The 12067-nt window shown below is 39.9% G+C and overlaps 1 protein-coding gene across 2 annotated transcripts in view; it reads right to left on the reverse strand.

Annotated features, from left to right (window-relative positions):
- LOC102303274 (retinoic acid receptor beta) overlaps positions 1 to 12067 on the reverse strand; it is a 233951-nt gene that overhangs the window by 15935 nt on the left and 205949 nt on the right. For both annotated transcript variants that reach the window (XM_042226584.1, XM_005937488.3), the window contains 2 exons: positions 10685 to 10845; positions 992 to 1168 (listed from right to left, as the gene is read on the reverse strand). In XM_042226584.1, coding sequence (XP_042082518.1) covers positions 992 to 1168; positions 10685 to 10845 — 338 coding nt within the window. The remainder of the gene's footprint in view (positions 1 to 991; positions 1169 to 10684; positions 10846 to 12067) is intronic.

Here is a 12067-nt window from a genome sequence, read left to right on the forward strand (position 1 = left end):
AAGATTAGGCTTCAAACTTTCCTTTTTGCTAAAGCATATAGTTAGGGCTGGACCAGGTGACCCTGAATCCTCCCTTAGTTATGCTGCAGTAGACGTAGGCTGCCGGGGGATTCCCATGAAAGAAAGAGTATTTCTTCTTCACTCACCTTTTTCACATTGTGTTTATACAGCTCTCTGCATGTAATCATTACATATTATTAATGTCTGTCTCTCCTATATAGTTTTTTCTTTTTCCTCCCTCTCCTCATGACTGCCCCATACCTAGGTCTGGTTCTGCCAAGGTTCCATTTAAAGGGAGTTTTTCCTTCCCATTGTTGCCAAGCGCTTGCTCAAAGGGGATGTTTGTTGGGGTTTCCTCTCTTTTATTGTAGGTTCTTTATCTTACAATATAAAGCACCTCGCTATGATTCAGGTTCACAAACCAGAACACAATCTGTCCTACATTAAAGGAAATGCCAGTGCTCTATGTTTAGTGCTTGCTTCAGCTGCCTCAGCCCTACAAAAGTATTCAGAAGAATTTTCCACATTAGGAAATGAGAAGTATCTCCTGGACAGGGACACAGTGCCTATATTCTGCATATGATTTAATACAGAAACTGCAGTATTGTGTATAGGGTATACTCATCCTAGCATGCATCATATTTTTATATATAGACTGCAATAATAATAGGGTTTAATACATTTTTATATTTCTTTATCAATATTCATATTTTTGAATTTGTATCCCATATTTTTATTCTCTTTTTTCCCCATTTATAATTTACGTATTTGTTTTGCACATTGTGAGACAGGAGATGATATGGTAGTATTGACAATAAAGCATTGTTGGCATCGAACAATGCCTCGTATATTAAGAAAATTATGATTGGCTGAGATGTATCCAAGTCTTTTCCACCTTGACAAAAGACGCATCAATGTTAGGCGAGTACAAAAGAAAGCATCGTCCAATCACTAAATAATAACGTTGCTTCTTCAAAATAAAAGCACCCACCAGAATGTCGAGACAGGCAGCTTTCAGTAGTGTGATCTGGTCTGCAATGGTCAGCCCCGTGAAGCCAGGCACTCGTTTGGCAAACTCCACAATCTTGATAATGCACTTAGTGGCCAGCTCGCTGAACTTGTCCCACAGTCCTAGGTCCAGCCTCACACGGTGGTCTGCACTCGAGTTCTGCATCACACATATATACGCATACACAGAGAGCAGTGTCAGGCCAAGAGACAGCTACTGTCGTCATTGCTGCTAATGATCTCTTCACTCTGCTCCACATGTCTCAGACGTGCATATAGAATATATTCACCATAAAACCCAAGCTCTCAAAAACACAAAGATTGTTGTTGTGAATATGCTGTACTGAGCCTGGTGGCTAGGCCCTGCGATAATGAGCCTAACAGTGTCAGAGGGATGCTTTGGCAATGACGGGATGCAGCAATGGAGCAGTGACAGATAGTGCAGAGCAGTTTGAAGCCAGGGTATCATTAATACAGCTATATGGTGCAGAATCTATCCAAAGATGACAGGGAGGCAAGGATGGTTGGAATCCATAGAGCAATAAAAACAGGAAAGAGTAAAAGTGATTCAGGGGAGGAAAGAAAGAAAAGTAATGGCAAATGAAGGGCTAGAGTCGGGAACTGTAAGAGGGAAAGGCAATCCTGAGATAATGTCTCATGGACCAGTGCGTTAAAGTGAGAATCATTACAACAGATTGTTGATTTGTGGAATTTAACTTCAAATCATAACATAGTCTGTGACTTTCACCTCTGCTGTGATTTGTTCTGATTATTTCTTGAGTTATTGGCCAAGATGAATCCTAGACTCATTGTTTTTCTATTTTTCTTTAATTATTTTATGATTTTATTTTTTCTTGTTCAGTAGCAGAACTCTGTTTAGGGCTTAAATGCAGTCAAGTCAGGTTTAATATTTGAGATGAAAATGTGAACGAGTGATTGTCTCTCAGAGATCATGTGTGTTTGTTAAATATCATGACAGAGAATGTTTATTCACATAACGTCCACTATCAGATTTTGATCCACTGTGTAATATACAAACCCACATAGCAGACAGGTCTGGCCTGGATCAAGCTGGCACTTCTGACTGACCGGTGTCATGGCAGGGTGTCTGTCAACCAGATGTGGCCCATGTATGGGCCACATCTGGCAAACCAGGTCTGGGCCACCAAAGGGCCTTTGTTCTTTGCGGTATGTGGGCCATGTGTAAGCACATTGTGTGGGCCAGATCCGGACCATACCAATTTGCTATGTTGGAAAATGTTATTCGCCAGTATGACAATCAACCCAAATACACTGCCAGTGCAGTAAAAGGACACCTGGATAGAAAACACACACAATGAAACACTATGAGGAGTTGTGCCCCAGACCTTAACATTACTGAAGCAGTGTGAGATTACTGTGACAGAGAAAGGACAAAAGGCAGTGAGCGTCGAAAGAAGAGCTCTGGATTGTCCTTTAAGAACGGTCCTTGAAGAACTATGCCTGAATAATAATGACTAAAGAAAGAGAGTTCAGTCTGTGTTGAAGAATGAGGGTTTTTTTTTACAGACTGGTTACATAATTCCCATTTCAACAAAATGGAAAAAGAAATGAAAGGCAACTAAAGACCTTTGCACAGATTGTACCTGAGCAGGTGGCATTGAATGGAAGATGATTGAATGTAAATCATGAATGGCTGTTGATTGGTTTCAGAATTTTTTGATCACAACTTTTACATGGATAGGCAAACTGTGTGGCAAACCAATCAGGCGAGGAGCAGGCCAGAAAACAGAAGACATACAAATGGAAACGGCAGGATACCAGCAAAGTGTGAACTGGTTGGCAGACTGAAAGCAAAGTGATGCAACCTGGAGCAGTAATCGCAAATGACGGGCGCTGAAACAAAGAGAGAAAGCAAAAATAACAAGGAAAAACAACGTGCATGATTATAAAACAATCATGAAGCCAGGCACTCGTTCGTCAAACTCCACAATCTTGATAATGCACTTTGTGGCCACCTCGCTGAACTTGTCCCACAGACCGAGGTGCAGCCTCACAACAACATGCATATTAATAAAACAATCATACTATGAGGACTGGTGTAAATGGTATGGGATTGTGAAGGAACTAACGTGGTGATCATTAATGGGCCACAAGCCAGGATTATACTTTCCACGTCTGCAAGTCCAGCAGGGTACCCACCATAAGACAGGCGTGCAGACATCCACATAGAGCCTCGTCTGTTTTCTTTGCATTCTGTTTGCTTGTTTTCTGTTGTAAATTCATCCATGGAGAATTTAAATCTCAACGCACCAATACGCATGCGCTCCAGCTGGTAGACTTCAAAGAAGTATAACAGTATCGACTAGTAGGCTGTACTAGGAAACACTAACTGACAGCAAAAATGGGACATGGGAGTTTGACAGTCAAGAAAGAATGAGTGGCTATCCATCTATCTGGATTTTTGCTTCACACAACAGCTCGCACAACTGTGTTAAAAATGACACATTAAAGATGTCTGTGTAGTTGCCCTGGCCTACAGAAGCACTGTGATGTGGCAGGAGTGCACACAGTGTGACTCACAGACCTCAGGAGATATGGACACAAAGCCTTTGTGTTACTGTAATTGACTGTTGCTGTTCCAATCACAAATGCAACTGCTCAGAGATGCTGACAGAGGGCTTTGTCTCACCAAGCAAACTCCTTGGACAATTAGCTTGTTTATTCTCCATAAATAACTATTATAAAGTCAAGAGCAGAAAGCATCTGAGTTCACATTAGATTTACAGACTAACCAGAGAGACTCATTATTGTGTATTTTTCATGTCAGTGACAGAGGTGATATTTAAAATGTTTGTTTGAAAAATAAAACCTACGTTTTGTTGTGCTCGAAGAAGGAAAAATGAACATTATATTACGTATGATAATATATTTAACAACAGCAACCTACAGTACAATAGAAGAAAACTATTGAACTAGACAGTCACCAGGTTAAACCATGCGATGAACTGCTTGGGGTGCACACCGTAACTTCATGAATTCTAGGTACCTTCTTTATTACCAATCCAATGCACACATATACACGAAGCAACATTCAAATCAGTTCAGAGCTTTTATGTAACGTGTTGTTTCTGGGTTTTTGGTTGATACTCTGTCTCTCGCTGTTAAAATTAAACTACTGTAAAAATAGAGACTGCTCATTTCTTTGTAAGTGAGCAAACAAATTTATCAGGGATCGAATAATTATTTCTCCTGCTGTATCTACCAAGAATAGCAGGAAATGAACTAAACAGAGAAATGTGCAGTCACTTGCTTAACTTCCTCTTTTGGGGATGTCTATAAAGAGCCCATAGACGAGCTGGAGTGATACTCGACTGGTCTTTCACCTAATGAAGACCCACTTCAGTGGCGAAAGGTGAGCAGTTGCTGCTTCGTGCGGCGACTATGGCAGATGTAGTGCTTCCCACGGTTACGTCAGCTTGGGATCTCTCCATCCCTGCTACATCTGTTCCAGCTGAAAGATTTTACTTCTGCTGCTGGACTTATTTGAAATAAACTGAGATCTCATCATTCATGTCGACATTTTGACCTGAACAAAAATGTTACTTCAGCTGAGTGAGTACACTTATGATGTCATTAGCTGATTGCTGATTTTTGTATAAAACAAACAAACATACAAAAACCCTCTTAATCTAAGCCTGATTGTTTTTAATGGGTTTTCTGTTGTTACTCATTTTGAGGGATGATGATTCATGGTTGTGTTGCTGTTAGATTTAGTGCACTGTGACACACTATTAGTCGCAGTTGATTTGTTTTTCAAGTTTTACGTGAACATTGTTTGCAGTACTGCATTTTCACAACGCACATGAAAGTCAGCTTATTTTATTTTTCCGCCTTGTGTTCGTTGTCTTTTTGTGTAATGTTCATAATGTGCGAATTGATGTGGCCCACAGTTAAGCGGCTTTTAAAGTGTGACATTTTATTAAAGAACATGGTTTGAAATGCTGTTGTTCAGGGCTTTTTGGAGATTGTCCATGACAGAAATAAGTCTACCTACCTGTTTGCCAACACCCCACCTTCATCTTTATTGACAGTTAACTATGTCACACACTGTTCAGTCTTTTAATTCAGCTGATTTTTTAACTAATATTTTTATGTGTTTTTAGCTGATTTAGTTTCAGTGTTACTTGGTCCTCGCTGTCACCGCACACACTCATGTAAGGAATATTTTGCTGAACATTAAACAGAAATGAAGAAAGTATTTAAAGTGAGCTCCTGCAGTAATATTAATCCATTTGACGCTGTTGGAGGACATTTTTGTACAGAATAATAATTCTTAGTTTTGATGTTTTATGCACATTTCAAATAGTAGACTTTTATGTGTACTGTGGTCTTTTCATGATGTTTTCTTGCTTCTTTTCCTAAGGGAATATTTTTCAAAATGACTCCACCATTGGTCATACTCATGTAATAATAACAACAGATATGTATTTAACTACATTGGCATTTATATTTTACAATCTTAAGCCAGCAAGGAATGCAGAAACATGTCTGCATGCTACATGTCCATGTATTGTGCAGACAAAGATCAGATTGTATAAATCAATCTGATGTTGTTTATCTTGTTAAATTGTTAAATAGTGATAGTTTTTGTTTGTCTGTTTATGGGGGCCCACAGATTAACTGAAGAACAGTGGGTGGAAGGGTAAGGGTGGTTAAAACCGAGCTCGATCCCAGGATGCCATTTTTGGACAGGTCACAATAATTTACGCTGGCCTTGTAGTTGCAGAAGTTAATGGTTTTAATATTACCGCTTCTCTTATTCAAATGATTACTGTCATAATGAGAGAAAAACTGCCAAGAAGGTGTATCCTCTGGACAGGAGAAAGACAGCAGAATTCATGGTTCCATCGACCACAGCAAGTCTTTCAGGTCCTGAAGCAGCAAAACAGCCCCTGACCATCACACTACCACCAACATATTTTACTGTTGGTTCGATGTTCCCTTTGCTGTGTTAGCTTAATGCCAGATTTAATGGAACTCAAACCTTCCAAAGAGTTCGGCTTTTGTCTCTTCAGAATATTTTCCCAAATGTCTTCAGCATTGTCTCGATGTTTTGGGCAAATGTGAGACGAGCCTTTGTGTTCTTTACTTTTCCAGCAAGTGTTTTCTCGTTGAACATAGATGCCATTTTTGCCCAGCCTCTTTCTTGTGGTTGAATTATGAACTCCGACCTTAACTGAGACATGTGAAGCCTGTGGTTCCTTAATGTTGTTCTCAGTTCTTTTTTTGACCTCCTGGATGAGTCTCAGTTGCTCTTGGAATCATTTTGGTAGGCCAGCTTCTCCTGGAAAATATTCACCACTGTTCCAAGGTTTCCCCATTTGTGCATAATGGCTCTCACCATGATTCACTGGACTCCCAAAACCTTAGAAATGGCTTTGTAACCCTCTTCAGACTGATGATTGCCAGTGACTCATGTGTTTCCTTCGATCTTAGCAATATTTGTTGCTTTTGAGATCTTTTAGCTTGCATCAGGGAGGTTCTATTTAGGTGATTTCTTGACTCAACAGGTCTGCCAGTAATCAGGCCTGAGTGTGTTTAGTGAAACTGAACACAGCTTTCCAAAAAATGTGGTTAATCACAGTTAATTCATGATTTAACAAGAGGGGCAATGACTTTTTCACACAGGATTAGGCGGGGTTGGATAACCTTTCTCCCTTAAATAATGAAATCATCATTTGAAAAACACATCTATATACTCTGGTTATCTTTGTCTAATATTACAGTTTGTTTGATGATCTGAAACATGTAAGTTTGATATATAGTGATTAGGGGTGGGCTTTGATGATTGATTTATCGATTAAAATCGATTCTAGCTTGGATAATGTAAAATTGATTCATTAAAATCCTGAATCGACTTTTAAATCGCCAGAGCCTCAGGTTAAACCTCACAACATTTCAACAACCACCAAACAGCTAAAACAGTAAATGAGAGCAGGAACACAGATTCTGCACAGAGACACAAACACAAAGCTCGGACCGCCGACGGATCAGGATCAGTGAGATGTGACACGGTCGGGGCTGAAAGCCGACAGCTCGCTGATTTTGATGTTTCGGTGGGTCCGCGCTTTGTGTTTACGTCCTTTTTGCGCTGATTCGGCTGCAGGTTTGATCTCTCTCCAAACAATATTGACTGAACCAGCAGCAAAAGAAGATCCAAACTACGCTTCACATAAACATCGTCATGAATTCCCTCTGACTTTTCCTGTTTTGCTTCCACCACACTTCATGCACAGCTCTCTCTCTCTCTGTACCTCAAGAACAGCTTCCCGTCTAAAAATCTGTTTTCTGCATTATTCGCTTGCTTGCTATCACAAGTCTGCCGTTGTTTACAGCGCTGTCGGCCGCTGTTTTTTTCCTTTTACTTACTTCCCAAAAGAAAACACTTTTGATAAAAGCTCACAAGTGTCAGCTTTCTTTTTATAGATATAAAAATATGGGAATGTACTGATGCATGATCTGATTTATAATATTTCTGACTGAGGCAAAATTTCCCCAATTCGAATCGAATCTTGGATTGAATCGATTCGGGACCTTGTGAATTGGAATCAAATCGATTCTAGAAATCAGCGACGATACCCAGCCCTACTTGTGATATATAATTTATATATGTATAGTGAGTTGTATGTAAGGCAAGACACCAAGGAAGGAGCAAAGGACATGTAGGCAGAGAGATCAGGCTGGAAAGGATGTGCAGCAGGTTAGAGTGATTGAGGACAAATGAAAATGTGCTACCAATTAGAGAAAATCTACTGAGAAGATGATTCAATTCAATTTTATTCAATTTTATTTATACAGCGCCAAATCACAACAACAGTCGTCTCAAGGTGCTTTATATTGTAAGGTAGACCCTACAATAATACATACAGAGAAAACCTGATGGAAGGCTGAAGATCTGATGAATGAGAGCAAGAGGAGGACAAATAGAAAACAGTTAGTGAATCAGGAACTGCAGGGGATTAGTGAGGAGGAAGTGAGAGCAGCTCTCATAAGGAAGAGTGGAGTTTGGTTTAAGACGGCAGAGACAACCAGAGGAATCTGGCTTTACAGCACATTCATTCGTCTGAGGTTGTATGAGAGGCAGTTAGCACAGATGCTGGACACCATCACAAGCAAGAAATCTATTCACAAGCCAATAAAGAGAGAGAGTCAGATAAATGAAGAGAGAGACCATTAAATATGATCTGGGGTTAAGTGAGCAGCACATTAGGGCTGTGCTTAAATCACAGACAATGAGCTCTAGTCCACACAACAGCATTACAGACACATAAAACTGACTGACATCCAGATTCATAGGGACGGAGGATGTGACGGTGCAACACACACGTGTGTGCATTTGCTCAGTGCACGTTGGGCTGATGGCCGATATTAAAACAACTTATCTTGCTCTTCCTTCTGGGTGTAAAGGCTAGAATAAGGGGAACTTGAGAGGACGGGAGAATAACACCCCCACCACCACACACACACACACACACACACACACACACACACACACACACACACACACACACACACACACACACACACTTAATTACACCAGTCCCATAATTCAATAGGACCAAACAAGACAGTTGCTGGGGAATTCTGATTTAATTTACCAACATTTATCCAAAGACAGTTGCAACATTACAAAATACACTAGTAGTGTGAAAAACTGTACATCAGAAAAACTCATGTGCAGATGCAGAGATGGAAAAGGCAGTAAAAGCAGCCACCACATGTGAAGGATTGTGATAGCACGCAAAACTCTAAGGTGGCAAATATCATCAAGCTGAGCACTGTGCTGCAGTGGCATATACCACCATCATCAGTGCCTGGAGCCAGTGTGGCTCAGTGCTTTATTTTGTCTTTGAAACTGCCAGGCTCATTTTTCATTACCATCACTGTCAATGAAGCATTATTCATTGTTGAGCTAAGCCCTCTCAATTGCACAGCTATCTCAGCTAACCCAGCAATGAACTCCTAAATAACTGCAGACCAGGATTTGAATATTTCACCACATAATTGGTGCTTTAACATAATCTAGGGGAGCGGGAGCTGGTCTACTTTTCAGACAAGCACGAATCAAAAGGCGCATCAGGATCCAATCGATTGTAATAATGAGGGATTTCTCGCAATCTATAAACAAGTATAATTAGCACGAACCACACTAACCACTCCAACAAACAGCAAGCGCTGCTTACACTGAGACAACAGAATCAGTATACAACTGCATACATTGGAGCAAAATTGCTGTACTATAAGCCGGTTTGTTCCCCTTTAATAAGATCTCATTTCCAACTCAGAGGTTTATTATCACTTCCCCAAAAAGAGAGGCATATTATAACTGCCAGTGGATTTAAAACAAAATACTCACTTATGAAATCTGATGTGATGACTAAAACTAGTACTACCACTAGTTCATTAAACATACACCCCAATCTCCTGCCACCAAACGCTCTCCGTTAGGTTAAAAACAAACACAATCAAGTCAATATTGTCTCAACATGCTATGAATGTATCAGCTGTAATGCAGCTCCTACTGTTTGCCTGTGAAAGCATCACAGAATTTAGCTGACGTCAAGTAGGAGATGGTACTTTGGAGAGTTTCTAAACATTTCTATCACCTCTTACTTTTTTGCCATGTCACACTGAGTGCAGAACCTTCCCTCAGTGGGAAAGCTCATCTGCTTTCAGACTGGACAAACCAGGTCCTGATGTTTCTGATTGACAAGGCCCTTTGTGGATTAGCAGTCTCCAACTATCTGGCATTTCATTGCTTTTTAGTTTGGCATTTAAATAACTTTAAATAACTCTTGGCCTTGATGTCTACTGGCAGATGACAGAAGGGGGAGAAAGGCCTTGCGAGCACCCAGCTTAACTCAGTGCACAAATCTGTGGTTTAATTTACCCGAGGATAAAAGGACACAAGTTGGGTTTACGACATTTATTCCACTTTTCAGACATGTCAAAAACTGGAGGTTGGAGTGAGCCCCAGCCAGACGGATGGGCAGCTGCTGGTCTGCAAAAATCTCCCTGATGAGGATTTGCTTTTGACAATGGCTAAGTCTTCCAGTATTTACAGCTTTTGTTTAGTTTCTCCAATCTGTTGCATTCTATAAAAACTGCTGTAAACAAACACTATTACCATCGAACTCTGAGGCTAAAATCGCGATGTGGTTGCTGCACTTTTATTCTACTCGTCACAATTTATATCGAATATATGGCTGCTGAGAGGGGAACAACAATTGTCACTGAGGTTCTGTGAGGACTATCAGAGGCATACATCTGAGGTCTCAAGTTGCATTACAGGGAGATTTAGAGTACAGTACAAAAGTATGATAATGAGCTCCTTCTGTTTGTCCTTCTCTTACCTCTTTTCACTCGCCATGTATTATTGTAGGGTATTTACAAAGTGCCCCGAGGCAACTGTTTTTTGTGATTTGGTGCTTTATAAATAAAATGCACTTAAATTTGAATTGTACTGGTGCAGTAGCTGGATCAAACCACAGAAACACATTGCCATACAGGGATATGGCCATACAGGGGCATAAAGTCAAAGTAACAATGTAACATTTACTGCATAAAAAAATAATACAACTAAATGCTCGTTGCAGAATGACGTTGTTCAGGCACCTTGTTAAATCATACTTACCGTCGTGTACTTGCCAAGCTGGCAGAGGGAGGGGAACGTTTCTTGATGAGCCCTACGGATCTTTTCAATGATTGTCTCCAGCTCAGTTGTCAGCTCGTAGCTCTCTGCCAGATCCGGCTTTGGGCTCTCCTTCTTCTTCTTGTTCCGGTCATTTCTAACAGCTGGAGGAACACAAAAATTTGGATTATCCTCTAAACAAATGTAGCTCTTAGTGAAGCAAACAACATATAAGGCACCCCAACCAATCACAGCAGATGGCCCCGCCCCTCCCTGAGCCTGTTTCTGCCGGAGGTTTCTTCCTGTTAGAAGGGAGTTTTTCCTTCCCACTGTCGCCAAAGTGCTTGTTCATAGGGGGTCATATGATTGTTGGGTTTTTCTCTGTATGTATTATTGTACGATCTACTAACAATATAAAGAGCCTTGAGGCGGCTGCTGTTGTGATTTGGCGCTGTGTAAATAAAATTGAATTGAACTGAATTGAATAGAGGTAGAAATGTGTTGCTAGTAAGCATTTCTTTGATTACAGTTTAGAAATGTAGCCAGTCGTCAAATCAAACAAATCAGACCTTATATAAGGACAAAACCTTTCAGACTGTAGGCGACAGACCAGAAATGAGGTGAAAAATAAAGTAATTGTGGAAGTAACAGAAACTTCAAGGCCTCTAAGGCCACTTTAGGTTGGTTCCAAAAATGAGTCGGTCACCGTAAACCATGGTAAAATACACAACTCTAGCACATTAAAAACCACATTAACAGCCTAATACAAAAACAAGGTTTTAGATTCTAAAGATAGCGTCCCGCTTTATGAAAACTCTCAGGAGGAATAAATGGGCAAATAACTATTTGATCACTTTGTGAATTTGTAAGTCAGAAATGAACAGTCTCTAATTTAATGATTGCTTAATTTTAAGTGTGAGAGACAGAACAAAGGAACAGTAAAAGAAAAACTAAAATCCAGAAAACCCACATTAAAGAAAGGTTATAAAAGATAAAACATCTTCAAAAAGGAGAGAGTTGGCAAAAACTATAGGAACAGGTTTGTCATGAGTTATATGTGAATCAGGACAGAATCGAATAGTTAGAGAGATCGAGTTGGAAACAATGTGCAGCAAGCAGCGTTGGTCAAGTTACTTGAAAAAAGTAATTAATTACTGATTACTTCCCCCAAAAGTAATCCCGTTACTTTACTGATCACTTATTTTCAAAAGTAATTAATTGCTTAATTACTTAGTTACTTTTAAAAACACGATTTACAACCTGAGTAGGTGATAAAGTGATAGATCTTTCAGCCCAATTCTACTTTTTCTGCATAATCCATCATACAAAATGTAATCAAATTCAATTCAATTCAATTCAATTTTATTTATATAGCGCCAAATCACA

This window comes from Haplochromis burtoni, unplaced genomic scaffold, assembly GCF_018398535.1.
Source record: "Haplochromis burtoni strain Fernald_Lab_line unplaced genomic scaffold, NCSU_Asbu1 Contig_218, whole genome shotgun sequence".
NCBI lineage: Eukaryota > Metazoa > Chordata > Actinopteri > Cichliformes > Cichlidae > Haplochromis > Haplochromis burtoni.